The sequence below is a fragment of the Phyllobates terribilis genome, unplaced genomic scaffold (assembly GCF_046119375.1).
Source record: "Phyllobates terribilis strain yellow unplaced genomic scaffold, ASM4611937v1 Scaffold_11__3_contigs__length_659146591, whole genome shotgun sequence".
Lineage (NCBI taxonomy): Eukaryota > Metazoa > Chordata > Amphibia > Anura > Dendrobatidae > Phyllobates > Phyllobates terribilis.
Window position 1 is genome coordinate 507,168,608 of NW_027362771.1, and position 20,101 is coordinate 507,188,708.

General features: G+C 44.6%; 1 protein-coding gene across 1 annotated transcript; it reads left to right on the forward strand.

The window, feature by feature from the left end:
* Positions 1–5,016: 5,016 nt before the first annotated feature.
* SNRNP27 (small nuclear ribonucleoprotein U4/U6.U5 subunit 27) lies at positions 5,017–16,160 on the forward strand. Its single transcript, XM_073650866.1, has 6 exons — positions 5,017–5,176; positions 7,930–8,044; positions 9,662–9,765; positions 11,477–11,556; positions 12,011–12,075; positions 15,846–16,160. Exons 1-6 carry the CDS (start codon positions 5,137–5,139, stop codon positions 15,898–15,900), a joined length of 459 nt encoding a protein of 152 aa, XP_073506967.1. The 5' UTR covers positions 5,017–5,136; the 3' UTR covers positions 15,901–16,160.
* Positions 16,161–20,101: the final 3,941 nt, after the last annotated feature.

A 20,101-nucleotide genomic window follows, 5' to 3' on the forward strand; every position in this document is an offset into this window, starting at 1 on the left:
GATGTGCATGTTCTCTTTCTCCATTGTGCCTGGCCATCACCGGCGCTCCCATTAAGAATGAATGGAGATGTGCATGTTCTCTGTCTCCATTGTGCCTGGCCATCACCAGTGCTCTCATTAAGAATGAATGGAGATGTGCATGTTCTCTTTCTCCATTGTGCCTGGCCATCACTGGCGCTTTCATTAAGAATGAATGGAGATGTGCTTGTTCTCTTTCTCCATTGTGCCTGGCCATCACGGCGCTTTCATTAAGAATGAATGGAGATGTGCTTGTTCTCTTTCTCCATTGTGCCTGGCCATCACCGGTGCTCCCATTAAGAATGAATGGAGATGTGCATGTTCTCTTTCTCCATTGTACCTGGCCATCACTGGCGCTTTCATTAAGAATGAATGGAGATGTGCTTGTTCTCTTTCTCCATTGTGCCTGGCCATCACCAGTGCTCCCTAAGAATGAATGGAGATGTGCATTTTCTCTTTCTCCATTGTGCCTGGCCAACACCGGTGCTCCCATTAAGAATGAATGGAGATGTGCATGTTCTCTTTCTCCATTGTGCCTGGCCATCACGGCGCTTTCATTAAGAATGAATGGAGATGTGCTTGTTCTCTTTCTCCATTGTGCCTGGCCATCACCGGTGCTCCCATTAAGAATGAATGGAGATGTGCATGTTCTCTTTCTCCATTGTGCCTGGCCATCACTGGCGCTTTCATTAAGAATGAATGGAGATGTGCATGTTCTCTTTCTCCATTGTGCCTGGCCATCACGGCGCTTTCATTAAGAATGAATGGAGATGTGCTTGTTCTCTTTCTCCATTGTGCCTGGCCATCACCGGGGCTCCCGTTAAGAATGAATGGAGATGTGCATGTTCTCTTTCTCCATTGTGCCTGGCCATCACGGCGCTTTCATTAAGAATGAATGGAGATGTGCTTGTTCTCTTTCTCCATTGTGCCTGGCCATCACCGGTGCTCCCATTAAGAATGAATGGAGATGTGCATGTTCTCTTTCTCCATTGTGCCTGGCCATCACTGGCGCTTTCATTAAGAATGAATGGAGATGTGCTTGTTCTCTTTCTCCATTGTGCCTGGCCATCACCAGTGCTCCCATTAAGAATGAATGGAGATGTGCATTTTCTCTTTCTCCATTGTGCCTGGCCAACACCGGTGCTCCCATTAAGAATGAATGGAGATGTGCTTGTTCTCTTTCTCCATTGTGCCTGGCAAACACCGGCGCTTTCATTAAGAATGAATGGAGATGTGCATGTTCTCTTTCTCCATTGTGCCTGGCCATCACCAGTGCTCTCATTAAGAATGAATGGAGATGTGCATGTTCTCTTTCTCCATTGTGCCTGGCCATTACGGCGCTTTCATTAAGAATGAATGGAGATGTGCTTGTTCTCTTTCTCCATTGTGCCTGGCCATCACCGGTGCTCCCATTAAGAATGAATGGAGATGTGCATGTTCTCTTTCTCCATTGTGCCTGGCCATCACTGGCGCTTTCATTAAGAATGAATGGAGATGTGCTTGTTCTCTTTCTCCATTGTGCCTGGCCATCACCAGTGCTCCCATTAAGAATGAATGGAGATGTGCATGTTCTCTTTCTCCATTGTGCCTGGCCATCACCAGTGCTCTCATTAAGAATGAATGGAGATGTGCTTGTTCTCTTTCTCCATTGTGCCTGGCCATCACCGGTGCTCCCATTAAGAATGAATGGAGATGTGCATGTTCTCTTTCTCCATTGTGCCTGGCCATCACTGGCGCTTTCATTAAGAATGAATGGAGATGTGCTTGTTCTCTTTCTCCATTGTGCCTGGCCATCACCAGTGCTCCCATTAAGAATGAATGGAGATGTGCATTTTCTCTTTCTCCATTGTGCCTGGCCATCACCTGTGCTCCCATTAAGAATGAATGGAGATGTGCATTTTCTCTTTCTCCATTGTGCCTGGCCAACACCGGCGCTTTCATTAAGAATGAATGGAGATGTGCATGTTCTCTTTCTCCATTGTGCCTGGCCATCACGGCGCTTTCATTAAGAATGAATGGAGATGTGCTTGTTCTCTTTCTCCATTGTGCCTGGCCATCACCGGTGCTCCCATTAAGAATGAATGGAGATGTGCATGTTCTCTTTCTCCATTGTGCCTGGCCATCACTGGCGCTTTCATTAAGAATGAATGGAGATGTGCTTGTTCTCTTTCTCCATTGTGCCTGGCCATCACCGGTGCTCCCATTAAGAATGAATGGAGATGTGCATGCTCTCTTTCTCCATTGTTCCTGGCCATCACTGCAGCTGCCATTAAGATTGAATGGAGCGGAGATGTGCATGCTCGACCTCCTCTTCATTTAGACCTGTTCTCGGGATCATTGGGGATCCCAGCATTCAGCCCCCCTGTCGATGAGGAAGGTAATTTCAAATATTAAAACAAAACCTTTAACACAATGTCATTAGCTCATCACGGTCCCTCCAGCCTGCTGCTGTTGTATACTCCGTCAGCCTCACCATAAGGTTTCCGCTATAAAACCCCATCCACTAGTCATATAAATTGCTATGGATTTTCAGTGCAGATCATACACTAAAAACCAACGGCAATTCAACAGTTAGTGAGTTCAGCCTAAGAACATAAGTAGAATATTTTCATCATGGATCTTGATGCCAATCCCAAAATTTCACGGACACATTTCTCATCACATTACGTGGGTGCGACTGAAAGGGGTTAATCTATCTCCACCCACTCAATCTTCAACTCACTTTACAAGTCTTCAAATTGAGCATAAATCACATCGCAACTCAATCCAAACACCAGGGACACACAACACCCTCCCACCTCTCACCAAACAAACGGGGTGATGGGTCTCAAAATACACACTGCTGTCCGACAGTCAAAAAACCAAACGCTCCCTGAAAGACTGTGGGTTACTTAGAGCATATAAGGAACAAACATATTAAAGTTTTCTTTTTCTTTCCGGCAACACAACCCCCATCTCTGGCCTCTACACTACAGGCCAGGACTTCTGCCCACATCCAGGGCTCGGAGGTCACTGCACGTCATAAGTTTGCGGCGCACGTCTTGACGTCTCGCCCTAACAACACGCAGTGACCGCTGAGGCCTGGAATGGAAGTCCTGGTCTGTATTGAAGAGGCCAGAGTAGAGCTGCGGCACGCAACAGCGGAAAGAAGACGACTGGATGGCATACCGTGAGCAGCAGCTGGAGAGATGAGTGAAGATATAGTAGCTCTTTTGAGGGTAGGAGAACGATGGGACATACTCAGACCTAGCGGACCCCCAGCATGTGAACATCTTTCAATTGTTCAATCTTTTAATACCCCTGGTCCTGAGTGGGCTTAGCTTTCCAGGGCGGCTTATCATTTTAATATTGAAATCACAGGTCTGTAGCTGGATGGTGAGCTAATAAGGGGGCAATTACAGTGGATATTAAAGCTGATTTTCTTACATCCCTCCTTACTATAGGGAATATCCAGGTTAGAAAACACAGGTCCGTCAACCTGAAGCTTACACCAACCCGGCCTAGATATCAAGAATGACAATCAAGAGGTCCACTCAGCTCCAGCTACTGCTGTATCCACAGGGCAAAACCAGGAAAAAGGATCCATGTTTTTATGGTTCGTTGCATAAAATGAACCACATGGATGTCAGACTTATCCTAAAATGACACTTTCCTCTGACTACTTCTCCAGTAAAATCTGCCTGCACCATGTACATTGATCTGCAGGATTTCGACAACATAAGGGTATGTTCACACACAGAGTATTTACAGGAGGATCCATAACAGAGTCTGATGAGCGGATGTGTTGGCACATATTTAGGAAAATTATGCTATGTTCACACATCATGTTTTTTTGGCGGAAATTTTCTGCAGCAAAACCTGATCTTCAAGGGCATTTTGTTCAGGATTTTTCTTGCAGTTTTGGTGCTTTTTTTATGTGTTTTTTTTTCCACTGTCCTTCTGCCTCTTTTTATGATGTACATAAAGTTCTGTGAAAAAAAAGAACGCCATTCTATTTTGGCATCAAAAACGCTGAGTAAACGCTGATACAAATTTTGATGTGTTTTTTCAGCGCTGAAAAAAACGCCGAAAGAAGTGACATGCTCTTTTTTCCAAAAAACCATGCAAGGCACAAAATCCTGAACAGGAAAAAAAACCATGATGTGTGAACAGAGAACTCTGGTTTCTCATAGACTTTGCTGGTACTGCAAGACGCAGCTGAAAATTTGCATAAAAAACTGCATCAAAAAACGCTGAAAAACCCTGATGTGTGAACAAAGCCTAAGTCTCCCTGACATTTAACACTAGAACTACCGGAGGGGTCATTTTGACCCTTTTTGCTATTTATTTCTCTTATCATATTTAAAATTTTAACAAATGGCTTCTGAGTTTTTGTGACTTTTAGAGATTCATTGTAGTGTATATTTTAGGACAGATTTTACAATTCATTCCTATGAGAACAGAAGGGGTCAATTTGACCCCGTATATAATTTTTTTACTTCTTGCAGCGTATAGTTGAAGCATGAGTGAGCAGAGGGGCGGCAATGACCACATTTTGAAATGTAAATGAGTCAAGAAAATCAGGAACAAATAGACTCAGAGTCTGATGAATATTTTCCTCCTGACATTTCTGAAGAGTCAAGCAGTAACAGTGACACCATTGACGATACCGAAGACTATGGAGAGGATGATGGACGTCCTACTACGTCTACAACGTGTACGGCAAATGTTTCATTTAATGGCAAAAAAAAGTGCAGTAAATAATGGAGGTCGCCAGCAAATGGTTTATAAGGCATCCACTGTAGATTTCCCACTGTAAATCCGCAGTGTGTGACGGCGGTACAAGACAATGTACTGACAGAAACAGCCTGAAGCAAAGGGTGCTCCTCCCAGCCGCTAGATGGCGCTCCTCTCGCCGCACTCACCTCCCCGCCCCGTGCAGTACATCGCCCTCTGAACTTTGCTGCGCGTTGTATCTGTATCTAGGTGATGTCTCGCCAGCGCCCCCAGCAGGATTCATCCACAACGTATTAATCTTCCCGGAACCTTTGTGTTCCGGACACGTTGCTGTGGGAACGGTTATGAGTGAGCGCAGTATCCGGGAATTTCCGGGTTGTGTTTTTCCGGTGTAGTGCGGAGATGGGTCGCAGCCGCAGCAGGTCCCCGGACCGGCGGAGAGGTGAGAGCTGTGGTACCAGTGTGCAGATCACACATAGACGCCACTGACTGTACAGCCGGGCGTAGTGGCCCCTGCATTATTAATGGTGGTTATTACCGGGCATTGGTTATAAGGCAATAGCTTGACTAGCCATCCCTGGGCATCGCCCGTGGCCGTGCTGTCGCGGGGTCAGTGCCGTCGCCCGTGGCCCGTGCTGTCGCGGGGTCAGTGCCGTCGCCCGTGGCCCGTGCTGTCGCGGGGTCAGTGCCGTGGCCCGTGCTGTCGCGGGGTCAGTGCCGTGGCCCGTGCTGTCGCGGGGTCAGCGCCGTGGCCCGTGCTGTCGCGGGGTCAGCGCCGTGGCCCGTGCTGTCGCGGGGTCAGCGCCGTGGCCCGTGGCCGTGCTGTCGCGGGATCAGCGCCGTCTCCTGTGGCCGTGCTGTCGCGGGGTCAGCGCCGTCTCCTGTGGCCGTGCTGTCGCGGGGTCAGCGCCGTCTCCTGTGGCCGTGCTGTCGCGGGGTCAGCGCCGTCTCCTGTGGCCGTGCTGTCGCGGGGTCAGCGCCGTCTCCTGTGGCCGTGCTGTCGCGGGGTCAGCGCCGTCTCCTGTGGCCGTGCTGTCGCGGGGTCAGCGCCGTCTCCTGTGGCCCATGCTGGCGTCTTTTTTTAGTAAAACATGTCATCTCTTTTTGCTGATATCTAGCAATGTCGGCGGAAAAATAAGGGATCCCCCCACCTCACCCCACCTTACCTTTTTTTTTTTTTTATGTGGACTGGGTATTTCCTGTTACTTTTTTTAAAATTTAATTTGCACATTGTGCCCCCCATAAAGGCATACAAGACCCTTTTGTGGAGCAGTCAAATACTGAAATGTTTGAGATATTGCCCTTGTAATTGGGGCTGGTGTATTAATGCTGCCTCCTGGCTGCGCAGCAGAGGTGTCTTGGCCGCTGTGTATGGAGGGGGGAGCGCCGTCAGCGTTTCCTCCTACTGTATACACAGCGATTGTATAATGCTGTGTATACAGCGATGGAGAAGGCACAGATTGTAATAACCTGTGTGCCTTCTCTATGGGGTCTGCGGCTGTCTCATAATTCCCGCCTCTGCAGCTGCATGATCGTGTGTGGCTCCTCTCCTTTGCTGTGATGTTTTAGAACGTGGCTACAGAGTAGGAGCCGGACTGTGATGACATGAGCGGCCAAGAAGCAGTTTAACTGTTTTTTCTGAAAAGCTGCATTGTTTCACACTACAACAAAGGTGTTTGCAAGGAGCAAGACTCCCTGATCCATATTATCCATGGTTGGGGCATAAGGAATCACCTGACAGGATGCCTGTAAAAAGGACCAAGGTCTAAAAGTGGTCAGTTTCTTTAATTTATTACTACTGCTTCCTGGGCATTTAGTGTTTTTTTTTTTTTTTTTTTTTTTTTTTTTTTAGTGTTTTCAAGGAGTTGTGGCTTACAGAATGCTCGGGGGCAAGTCTTTTTAGGCTTGTAATGTATCAGTATATTCTGCTTTATCACCCAGGCTGATGTTAGAGCAACTTTTACGGAACCACGACATGTCAATCCAGGGGGCTGAAGTGCAACCCAAACCGCAGGACACACAGATCGGAGCTGTGTTCACAATGACTGCAGTGAATAGCTGTTTCATTATTGATGGCCGTGTTGCTATGCAGCGTGTGTCATTCTACCCCACTGCCAAACACATTTTATTTACATGCTATTAATTCGAAACCCACCCTGATCTGCGTGCTAGAGCAGCCTCCTTCTCTGTGTTTCCATAATGTGTGCACCCTGGACGTTACCATTCCCCTTGTCAGTAGGGTGTGTCCCAGTACAGACTGACAATGGCAGCACTGGTTGGGACACTAACTGGTGACAGCCGATCGTCTTTCTCTGTTTCCCTCCATGAAATGTTTGGAGAATTTGAAAGACTTCTAAAATAATGTGTTCCAAAATTGTTATATTAAAAAAAAAAAAAACACCTTTTTTATGTATATATAGTTTGGAGTGCTGCTGTACATGTGTGTGATAAATTAGCCCCTTTTTCTCCAAATGTTAATGGCGACATGAAAATAATGAGAGATTTGGTAATGCTGCAGGCATAATTGGCAAACCTAATAAAATCTAAAACTATTTATCCCCACAGTGAATACTGAGGCAGGGAAAAAGAAAAATGCCAGAATTCACGTTTTATCGTTCCTGCAGTCACCCCCCACTCCCACCCCAAAAATAAAGTTTTGATCAGACTGTGATATATAATTATAATATATCTAAACACGGTATCAATAAAAACGTCTGCTCAACACACAAAAACAGGCCAACGTAAAATACTATGCAAATCATAGTGCCCTGCCTGGAAAATCATGTCGCCAGGTAACTTTTACAGCATAATGAACGACACAAAAGCAAAACCCAAAAAATGATGGTAGAAGTGTTTTGTTTGTGTATGTTTTATTATTTCACACTTTCAGTACTTTTCTCACAATTTTTCACTACATTATAGGGTAACGTCACTGCTGGCATTCAAAACTACAACTCTGCCCATAAAAAAAAAACAAGCCCTCACACGGCTATAGGGTGGAAAAATAAAGTTATGGCTCTTGGAAGAAGGGAGGAAAATAAAAGCGCAAAATTCAAGTCGTCCCGTCCTTAAGGGGTTAAAAAATGCCCTGGTATATAGATGTTCTAGTGTTGGCCTTTTTATTGCAATAAAATGTCCAATTGTTAAATGTTTAATTTATTTAGTTTTTTTAATTGTCATTTTTATTCTCTGAAGAACGCAGACGGTCCAGATCCACTTCTAGAGAACGTGAAAGGAGGAGACGAGAGCGCTCCAGGTCCCGGGAGAGGCGGAGGAGCCGGTCTCGCTCCCCACATAGGCGCCGCTCCAGGTACAGACACTACATGGGTTCTCTGGCTAGTTACTTTCACCTGTTTTTGGTGGTAGATTTTTTTTTTTTTTGTAATCCAACATTTTCTTACAATGTTTGTGTATGTGAATTGATACACACAGCACCCGTACAGACACAGAGCGCGTGTGGCATTACCTGCAGGCAGATCATGAGGTCCAGCTTAGGCTGGATTCACACTTTCTTGTGTTGCTGCCTGAATATGGACCTCGAGACATGGACCAGCCGCCGGTCTCCAGATTGTTACACCAGAGACAGGCCATATACAGGACTTTACAGCGTCTGATCACTTATGTCAAAACTGCTTTCCAAGCCGCCTCGTACTGACTGCTGGGGGGAGGCACCGCCTCATGCTGACTGCTGGAGGGGGGGCACCGCCTCGTACTGACTGGTGGGGGAAGGGGGGCGCCGCCTCATACTGACTGCTGGGGGGGTGCACCGCCTCGTACTGACTGGTGGGGGGAGGGGGGCGCCGCCTCTTACTGACTGGTGGGGGGAGGGGGGCGCCGCCTCTTACTGACTGGTGGGGGGAGGGGGGCGCCGCCTCTTACTGACTGGTGGGGGGAGGGAGGCGCCGCCTCGTACTGACTGGTGGGGGGAGGGGGGCGCTGCCTCTTACTGACTGGTGGGGGGAGGGGGGCGCCGCCTCGCACTGACTGGTGGGGGAAGGGGGGCGCCGCCTCATACTGACTGCTGGGGGGGTGCACCGCCTCGTACTGACTGGTGGGAGGGGGGCGCTGCCTCTTACTGACTGGTGGGGGGAGGGGGGCGCCGCCTCGCACTGACTGGTAGGGGGAGGGGGGCGCTGCCTCGCACTGACTGGTGGGGGGAGGGGGGCGCCGCCTCGCACTGACTGGTGGGGGGAGGGGGGCGCCGCCTCGCACTGACTGGTGGGGGGAGGGGGGTGCCGCCTTGCACTGACTGGTGGGGGGAGGGGGGGCGCCGCCTTGTACTGACTGCTAGGGTGTGGGGGGGGTGCGCCGCGTACTGACTGCCAGTGTGGGGGGGCGCGCCTCGTACTGACTGCTAGGGGGAAGGCTATACTGTATTTCCCTCTTCTATACTGTATTTCCCTCTTCTATACTGTATTTCCCTCATCTATACTGTATTTCCCTCATCTATACTGTAGCTTATGCTTTCTCTTTAGGGTGAGGGGAGTCCTCTCGGTATGCTCTGATTACCTTATGAAGCTGTGGATATGCACAGCAGCCGGTCTGAGCACATAGAGCTGCATTGTAAAGCAGGAGGGAGGAACGGAGCATCAGCCTGCGCAATTGACTCGCAGGTGTATTTCAGCCCACCTTGTACTACCTTATCAGCTTTTTTTGGCCATAACCCTAATATATTTCTCAGATGAATATCTGACTGCTGTATCCAGTCGGCTTATACGCCTGTACACTTGGATTGGCTGGAGGTGCACGTTTGCACCAATGGGGATAGGTGGATAAGCCGCTGCTGGTCACTTTTGCCCCTTTCAGGCAGTTCTCCTGTTGCTTTTCTGGTAGGTAAGGAAGGGATGGGCACGGTAAACTCCAGATGGGAGGTAGTTCCTGTAATCTATAAATGAGGGCTCTGAGATCAATGTGCTTTGGTTATCAGGTCACCCCGCAGGCACAGGTCCTCCTCCCTCTCTCCTGGAAGACTTAAGGATGACAAAAAAGACGGTAAAGACTCCAAAGTGGTGAAGGAGCGGCAGATCGCAGGTGAGCTCATGTAAAGTGAAGACACAGAGTAAGACGTTCTGTGACTGCACCAGGGCTGGCAGATCCATGAAATGGGAGTGCATGATCATGAAAAAAAAAATTGATTTTATTTTTTTTTTTTTGAGTGGTGGTAGTGCCGACAATAAAAATAAGAGGACTGTAATATATGTCATAATTGTGATACATGAAGTGCTCAGGTAAATGACCTGGAGCTTTCTGTGCCATAAGAGTGAGCTCAGGGATCAGCAGCCTGCAGCACGTCCGCTGAAGACACTACAACTCACAATGTGGCCTGACAACCTGTTGCTGGTAGGGAATCCTCAGACTTGTCGTTTTCCAACAGCTGGAGTGTCGCAGGTTGCTGATCCCTGAGCTAGCTAATGACATGGAATACAATGCTGTCCCATGGCACGATCACGTCTTGTCACAGTCCTCTTATCGTATCCCCTCTCTATGCAGATGGTGTCAGAGGTTGGTGAGATTTCAGGAAGAGAAAAAGCACTATAAATCCAAAAACTATATTTTTGTTCACCCAGTGATGCTTTGGTGTACAGCCTCTCCCTATAGGAAGTTTGGAGATCAACCTTTTGAAGCCCAAAACTCTACTTTAAAGGGCTTGTATGGGCTTGTGATCAAAGTCTATAGCCACACTATGTGACTGCAGACTGCTGAATAATGACTCCTTTTTACTGCGCATTTTCTCATGACTCCATAGGTATTCCCTGTGCGAGCGGGCAGTCACGTGACCGAATGTATGCAATTTGCACTCACGTGCCAACTAGACTTGTCCGGCGTCTCTGAAAGTAAGTGAATTGAGAGAAGCCAGATGAGTCTAGTGGGCACCTGATCACAAGTATGCAAATCACTTACGAGCGGTCATGTGACCACTCACTCGCCCTGGGAATGCTGACAGCGTGTCCCAAGCTTAGACAACCTTTTTAAGGGCTTGTTCACATGTAGTGTGTTTTTGTTTTTTTGTGCTGGAGACACATCATTTTACTGACAACAAAATCAATGAGATTCACCGTTTTTGCAATGTGCTTTTACTTTTCTTTAAAAAAAAATGCAGCATGTAAATTCTTTTACTGTTTTTACTGCAGTTTTCCTCCCATTAAGATCAAAATGGCTTGGCCCCCCCAAAAACACATAAAAAAATGCACAGTTCCCACTGTGGTATTCTGACCATACACTGCATTTTTCATGAAGGGGAGAAAAAAAGCTACATCTGAACATACCCCTAAGGTGTATTCCATGGTGTATATTTCCTGATGACTGCCTCTGCCTTTGGAAGGGTGGCTGGGATTCCTATTGATTTAGTATGGGAATTCTGACTGATAGCATTGGTGGGACGCCTATCTACTATACATTTAAGGCACATACTGTAAATGTGACCCAAATTTGTGTGATGGGAATATCCTTTTAACGCTGCTGCTCCAATTGCTTGACTTTTCTTAAATTATTCATATAGTGAGGCTGGAGTATTTCCATGGGTACTGCTATATGCATAGTACATTTTTTGCACATAACACACTGTTACCAGCCCATAATGCTGGGAAACCTATGCTCTTTGACCTGCCAATTTCTAACCACCCACCAACACTGTAAGGCGTGCTTAGGATTAGTGATTCTCCGAATTCTGTGTCTCTATTTTTACTAAACTTCAGAATTCTGATGATTGTTTTCCAACCATGTATTTTTTATTTCTATATAGCGGAGGATCTCGAAGGGAAAACTGAAGAGGAGATAGAAATGATGAAGTTGATGGGTTTTAGTTCATTCGATACCACCAAGGTAATGCAATTCTAGTATTTTATTTGCGTTGTATCACTTTTGCCACAGCACATTACCCTGTGTATACAGTGAGGAAAATAAGTATTTGATACACTACTGGTTTTGCACGCTTTCCCACCTACAAAGAATGGAGAGGTCTGTAATTTTTATCGTAGGTCACTTCACCTGTGAGAGACAGAAACTAAAAATAAAATCCAGAAAATCACATTGTATGATTTTTACATAATCAAATACTTATTTTCCACACTGTATATATTTTGTTGCCTTGCACCCTAAGGGTAAATTGACTAAGGACAGAAAATCCCCAGCGGAATAAGTAGCAGGCAAAATGGATTACATTTTAGCAGATCTCTTCCAAGTACTGTAAAAATTGTCAGCATGGAAATTGACCTGCGTTTGCATTCCTTCATATTGTTAAATACGTGTATCTTCATTTTCTTTGCTTTTTTTTCAGGGAAAGAAAGTAGATGGATCTGTTAATGCATATGCCATAAATGTGTCTCAAAAAAGAAAATACAGGTAAGGCCGCACCTGTCTACAGAGCTTATCACATCCACTAAATAATGACATTGACTGCTTTGTACAGTGCGTTTTTATACTTGTTCCCTGATTGTAAGATGCTGCCGCACCTACAGCTCGTTCATCATCGCAGGGACCAGCAACAAAACACAGCGGTGAAATGATAGGGGAAATGCTGTCCCCCTTTTCATTAAAATGGGGGTCTTTCCATGTGATGCACAGGAATGTAGTGTCGTCTAGAGCAGGAGACTTTGTGCCTCGGCAAAGAGAGGGTCACACCCGACAAAAAAAAAAACACTGAAGAACAGCAATTCTGACGCATTGATTTTTTTTCTTCACAGTGTTTTGAGTACGCTTATTTTTTTTATTTTTTTTTAGTATTATTTTTAACTGAGGAAAAAAATGTTAAAATAATTTTGAAACCTTTCCCAAAAAAGTTTTTTTTTTATTTAATACTGACATTTTTAGACCCCGTGCGAGACTTGAGCCTTTTATTGTGATAAATACTGCAATATTATAGTAATGCAGTATATGTTGAAAGTAACAATCCTCTATTAAGCTCAGCCTGTGGTTAGGATTCACAGGATCACAGACATGGCAGCCATGTGGGGCTTCAGGAGACCCCTGGTTGCCAAGGTAACTTATCAGCACCCTGTGATCATGTCACGAGAGGCCAATGGGTGCCCAAATGGACGCCCCGGTAAGATCACTCACTTAAAGGCTGCTGTCAGAGAATGACTCGGCCAGCATTTCTGGACATGGTGCAGGCTCAGCTCCTGAGCCTGCCATACACACTGCCTCCACACCATTATGTTTTAGTACATTATGGTGCTGGAAGGGATTAAACACCGAGTGGTGCCTTATTGTGCAAGAAAATGTTAACTCATCATTGGGTCATTTTTTTTTTACTATTACATTTCTAATATTTCTCCTTTAAAAAAAATGTTCCATACCGGGGTGCACAGCATTTTTTGGTCCAAGGGTCACATTGCCATACTGAACCAATCCAAAGGGCCACAATTTTTTTTGAAGAGGTACTTTAAAAAAAGGGGTACTTTACCACCATCAGTACAGTAATAATTACCAGAACTACATTATTTGAGAAGGATTTGGAGAGTTTCTGCTCCAAAAAAATCAGTGTAAACACATGCTAACTTTTTTTTTTTTTTTTTTGGAGCAGTGAATCGCCAAATCCTCCTCCTAATCTCAAATCTCTAAGTTTTGACACTTTTTAAGTTTTACCATAGCCATGAAACACTTTCTGGATTGCTACATGTGTACAAGATCAGAGCCACCATCAGCACATGAGTGCAGCACCAGAACCACCGTCAGTACATGAATGCAGCACCAAAACTACTGTTGATACATTAAGTGCTCAAAATAAACACTGTCAGTACATGAATACATCACCAGGCTTAGTACAGTAATCAACAATCTGATAATATCAGGTCACACTCATATACATTTGTATTACATTCACCTACAATTCCAAGCGTGTCCTTAACAATGGTAAGGAGATGCTGGGAGGTGTTGTTACCAGCCATCATCAGACTGCAGGACCATACAGAAACCACAGCACTGAAGAGACACAGGCAGTATCACAAATAAACATTTACATCCAGGTACCTTATAAGTGACATCTTCTCTGATTGGAGTCATTTCCATCCCTTTTGTTTCCATGTAGCACTGACGGCATGATGAGATTTCATGCCCAGAGCTTCTCTCTCCAGACTTGCCCTTTCTTTGTCTTCAGCTGCACATCCCGACACGTTGCCCCTAAAAATAAAAGCATAATTATACTGCTCCATAAATAAAAAAAAATCTGTGATCTGCCTCTGAATAAAAAATCCCCCCCCACCCCCACATGGCTTCCTGCACAAAATCCCCCCCCCCCCACACTGCCCTTCTCTGAAATATACCCCCCCAGACACACTGCTCTTCTCCACATTCTCCCCCACTGTACCCATCTGTATAACATCCAACGACACTGCCCCTCTCCAAAATATCCCCCACACAAGCCCTTTCCAAGTTCCCACTGCCCCTTGCTATACTATGCTCCCTTACACAATCCCCCCTAATTGCCCCATAACAGCCCCCTTTATGTGCCCTTGTAGTAACACTACCCTTTCCTCCTCTGGCCCCTCATCTAAAATAACATGACACTTAATTTTCGGCTCCTTCATGGAGCGTTTACCAGAGCCCGGCGTCTCTTCTGCCTGTGCGGCCCCGGCGGCAGTGTGATGACATCAGCAGCGGGCTGACATCATCACGCTGCGGCACGTTGGGGCGGGGGCAGATGAGCGCTTTCTCTGCCCCTGTCCCGGCGCCGCAGTGTTCAGATGTATTCGCGTTTAAAAAATACAAATACGTTTGAATATGGGAGGGACGAGCGGCGCATCCCGGACAGCTCCGCGGGCCGCACAACATCGTTCAGCGGACCACATGTTGTGCAGGCCTGATCTATACAATGAGTATGATTAAAATATATATAATTAGGATAATAACGCTTAATGTATTTTGCTATTCATGTGATGAAGACATGACTTATTGTGTAGAGGTAACAATTGCTTAGAGAATATTAATAAAATTCTCAGGAACATCTCAGCGAGAAAATAACAGCTGAGATGACACAGAGGCAGTCCGGAACGCTCGCGCCACAATGGTTGCCAGGCAACAGTCCTGGCACACACGAGCGAGAGCACATGTGCAAAAGAGCAGCGGAAACTGTACAATTCTGTAATTGTGAGAATGTTTAAGATTAAGCCCATCGCTCTCTTATATGCTTAAATGTACATGAAACAGATGACCGTAAAGCTTTCTAAGCCGACTCCTTCACTATTGCCTGAGACCGTTGATTAGGATCGAGCAGTGACGTGAGACCAAAAAAGTGGGTGACAACCATTAGTTTCTAAGGTGTGTTCAATCAGCTTTCCCATACTCATGAATTGCAATATCTCCTATGTATACAGCAGGACTTTCCATCTATTCACATAACTAGTAACAAACATTAAAGGGAGTCTTGGCACACAATGACTGTTCAAACCAAGCCCAGATAGTGCACCTTCTCACCTATTTGTTTCCTATCTATCTCCGCCTCTACATTACATCTCACACTTTTCCATAGATGTAAAAAAAAAAATGAAAATTTATATTGCAATTTTTTTTTTTTTTTTAACCACTAAAATAACTAACATAAAAAACCTTAAGCTTGGTATCATCCAAATTGTACTGACCTGGAGAATCATGTTGTTAGGTCATTTTTACCGCACAATGAATGCCGTATGAACAACGCACGAAAATAAAATAAATGCTTGAGTTGTTTTTTGTTTACTGTTTTTATTACATTAGATGGTAAAATGAATGATGTCATACAAACCTACAACGCATCCTACAAAATAAAAAAAAACCTTAAACGTCTCACAAGAAAAAAAAATATATATAAAAATACTTGGCACTCCAAAACATGCAGATTAGATTTTTATTTTGGCAATCCAATAAAGAAAAATAGTGCTATTACTGTCAGAGAATGGACTTTAATCAGACAATATATGGCATAAAGACCTAAAGAATTCAGTCATATGTATATGTATGTGTGTGTGTATAATATATTTTGTGACGGTGTGTGGATTTTTCCATGTGCAGAGTAAAATCTGAAGCCAATTTCACAAGTCATACATGTGGATCTGTAATGTTGGTCGTCACCCAGCTTTCCCTGACTTGTTTTGGAAGTGGTGAAACCTCTAACCTTGTTCCTTGTGTCTATAATGCAGGCAGTACATGAATAGAAAAGGAGGGTTCAACAGACCCCTAGACTTTATTGCATGATGTGGATCAGCTGTATGTACAGTACGTATACCCGGGACCCTCGACGTCTGCTGGTTGATGGCTCTGCCGCACAGATCCAGCACCATGAGGAGCAGCTGTCGTCACTGGCCTCCTGATTACCCCAGGAACTTGTACGAGTTGAGTCTAAGGATCCTCTTGTTCAGTTTTCTCGTTTTATTTTTCTTACCCTTTGTTGGATTTGTATTTTTTTTCCTTTCTTCATGGTAATGTATAATAAAAAGTTTTTATGTGACAAGTGACATCCTTGCCAACGTCTCTCCATCCTATCTATGATCGGTCACCGCACCATGTTCTTTCCTTCACATTTGTGGGTTGCTGGTGTTTTTTTTTTTTTAAAACATATGGTACTGCTACCCGAAAACTATCATTTAAAACCAAAAAAGCATGTCCGCATTACATATAAATGAATGTACCATAGCCGATGGCATATTGTATCACTGCTTCTCTATTTTATGTAGTTATATAAAATCTAGACAGTGCTTCTTCATATAAGAATGATGTAGTTGCAAGTGGGTGTAAATATAAGCCCAGATGACCGGTTTAATGTTCCTTTTTGTGAATACAGATAAGGATGGGCTTATTCATCAAGACCAGCATTTTTTACAAGGTGGGTGTGCTGGAGTCAGAAGCGCCTGATTCATTTAGAGACATCTCCTGAGGAATCGGGTGCTTCTTAAGAAAAAAAAAAAAGAGCTTGCGCCTCACCACAAATCCACTTTCCCGTCCATTGGTGTGAAAATGCCAAAAGCAGCAAATTGTTGCGCAACCTTGTGTTGCACAAAAAAATTGCTCCTTTTCTAAGTGTTTGATGCCAGATTTAGCTGTAAACACTTTGATAAATCAATAAGGTCATTGATTAGCACAAAGAGGTTCTGTAGCACCTGGGTATTGTTAAGGTTTATACCACACATCAATTCCATTTAAAAGGTCATAAAATTCCATTTAACCACAATTTTTACCTATTTGTTCCTTCTTTGTTCTTCCCTCCAGTCGGTGCTATTGTGGACTGGCTACGGTATAGCATCATATAACCTGTGTGTTCTGCCCAACTCTCAAAAACTCCTAAGCCCCCCTGCACATGACATTTATTTTTAAAGTTTTCCTTTTGGCCGTGTTACCTAAATTTGCACTAAATTTATCAAAGTGTTTTCATGATGTTTGATAACTTTGGTGCATCTTTTAGAGAGAACCCTTCTGTCTATGGCTCATTTCCCACTTTTTACAACGCTTTCCTATTGGATTGATGATTGTGACTTTTTAAAAATCCATAACTAAAGGATCTCCATAGCTAACAATGCCCATATTATGACGAGAGGACGTAAAATACCAGAAAGTTTGTCACTTTTAGTTTCTGGACTCCATAAAAATAGTCCTCCAAAAAGTTCCTTCCATAAAACTAGATATCATAGTGTCCTGAAATCTGGAGTGAAAAGAAGTAGTACGTGCTCGCCCATAAGTCGATCATCAGAGGCCATTTTCTCAGCTTTGCCTTTTATACTGCGTGTTACTCTGTCCCTTAGGCCTCATTCCCAAGACAGGTTTTTTTTTTTATGTACGAGTTCTATCCATTTTTAGTTCATTTCTTATATTATGTGGTGGAAGTTGATGGCTCCATACATGAGCCCGAGGTGATGTACCACCAAGCTCTGCTGCAACAGTTGGGGCCAAAAGCAGCATCGCCTTCAAAGCTTTTCCGCAGAGGTAGAGGGCTTCCTCAGTTACCCCATATCCCTTCCCTCGCCACACGATGCGACACCGATGGGCTGTCATGGCATCCAGGGGCTGATAACACTGATGGGCCCATAAACTGCAAGACGGACGTATTACAGCATATTACACTAGTGATGGAATGACAACTTCAAGTCCCAAAGTGGGAATGAAATCCACCATGACAGAATTGCTGTGCGCTAAAAAGTGGAATAAGGCTTCAAAAACGTCTGTGATCCCTAAAAAATTAGGCTCCAACAACTGAAAATCTAACCCCCAAAAAAGTAGATGCTGATGCAAAACTTTTTTTTTAGTTTGTAAAGTAGTAAGGAAAAATTAATTTTACCAGGTTTTTAATAACTTATATTGTACGTTAAATGATGCTATTAAAAATGTTTCTTCTTCTTGCCTCCAAGAAAAAACCCACCCAAAATGGCTGCATCAGGTAGAGGGTAAGAGTTATTAATTGTCAGTCACTCTGTATAGATTGGCAAAAGTTCCCATTCGGGGATGGACCATACATTTGGGGCATCTGGGATCTGCAGTAGTAATCTGTATAGTCCGGATGTGTTGTAGGGTCATTACCGCCGTGCAGGCTCTGCGGCCATCTCTAATGATCCCTGCTCTGTGCACGGTTCTACAGCGACATGTATAGAAGTATGTTGTATAATACGGACATACTTGTATTGAGAAAAAATTACATTGAAGGGGCTAGCCATGCCTGTGGTGCATCATGGGAAATGTAGTTTGGACGTGCCAAAGGTTGCCTATCCCCATATGACACACTGCTATCTCGCTCCTATATACCGAGCTGTTCTCGGCTCTGGCGGTTTTATGGTCTCGGGATTGTTCAAGGTTGGAGATAAGTTGAGCATGTGATCCAGACTATTACTGCAGCAAGGTCTTGTAAAACAGAGGTCACCAAGGTACAGAACATGGGCACCGTGATGAAGTAAAGTGGCCGGAGATACCTGCCATAATACGCATGGTGGATAGGATTTGGCAGGACATATAACTTTCTATCTTAGTTGTATTTAGATGCTGCAAATGGGTCACTTTGGGCTCATTTATTAAAGGCTATGGCAGGGGCGTAACTACAATAGGGGCAAGGATTGCAATAGCACCTGGGCCCTGGAGCCTAGGGGGCCCCAAAAGTCCCTTTTGCACATATAAAAAGACCAGTGCTATTAAAGACTTGAAATAATTGGGTGCCCCATTGAAGCTTTTGCATTGGGGTCCATGAGCTTCAAGTTACGCCACTGGCTGCGGCCTCCTTCACACTTAGTGGAAGTGATGCACTGAAATGCTCTAAATTTTAGATTTGACAGTAAGGCTGTGTGCACAAGTTGCTTTTTTGCCGTGCAGATTTGTTAACAAAACCTGATGGCAGCAAAGTGAATGAGAAACCGGAAATCTCATGCGCACGTTGAGTATTTGTGACTTGCAGATTTGGTGCAGGAAATAATCTGCAGCATGTCCGTTTTCTGTGCGTTTTTGCCTACGTTTTTCACCCATTGACTTCATTGAAGTCAGTCAAAGATGCTACAAGAACGCAGGTCTAAAAATTGATTGCAGATTTGCTGCTTTTTCAACTACAGGGTGGGCCATTTATATGGATACACCTAAAGGAAATGGGAATGGTTGGTGATATCAACTTCCTATTTGTGGCACATTAGTATATGGGAGGGGGAAAACTTTTCCAGATTGGTGGTGACCATGGTGGCCATTTTGAAGTCGGCCATTTTGGATCCAACTTTATCTTTTTCAATGGGAAGAGGGTCATATGACACATCAAATTTATTGAGAATTTCATAAAAAAAAACAATGGTGTTCTTGGTTTTAACGTAACTTTATTCTTTCATGAGTTATTTATAAGTTTATGACCATTTATAAAATGTGTTCAAAGTGCTGCCCATTGTGTTGGATTGTCAATGCAACCCTCTTCTCCCACTCTTGACACAGTGATAGCAACACCGCAGAAGAAATGCTAGCACAGGTTTCCAGTATCCGTTGTTTCAGATGCCGCACATCTCGTATCTTCACAGCATAGACAATTGCCTTCAGATGACCCCAAAGATAAAAGTCTAAGGGGGTCAGATTGGGAGACCTTGGTGGCCATGAAATTGCTACATGATGATGTGTTGCCCTCTTTATGCACTGAAGATGACACGTTCCCTGTGTTTTTCCAACAAGCTGGTGCACCACCACATTATGGGTGTCAGGTCCGAGCATTCCTACATGAACAGTTTCCTGGAAAGTGGATTGGTCGTCGTGGGCCAGTTGAATGGCCACCAAGGTCTCCCGATCTGACCCCCTTAGTTTTTCTTATGAAATTCTCAATAAGTTTGATGTGTCACATGACCCTCTTCCCATTGATAAAAATAAAGTGGGATCCAAAAAGGCCGACTTCAAAATGGCCACCACCCATCTGGAAAAGTTTTCCCCCTCCCATATAGTAATGTGCCACAAACAG

What these genes read in the sequence shown, in the direction of transcription:
- SNRNP27 (XM_073650866.1), top strand. Translation starts at nt 5,137, where the DNA reads ATGGGTCGCAGCCGCAGCAGGTCCCCGGACCGGCGGAGAG. An exon ending in GAAGGAGCGGCAGATCGCAG is followed by an intron (nt 9,766 to 11,476) that starts GTGAGCTCATGT and finishes ATTTCTATATAG; the next exon opens with CGGAGGATCTCGAAGGGAAA. An exon ending in TCTCAAAAAAGAAAATACAG is followed by an intron (nt 12,076 to 15,845) that starts GTAAGGCCGCAC and finishes TCTATAATGCAG; the next exon opens with GCAGTACATGAATAGAAAAG.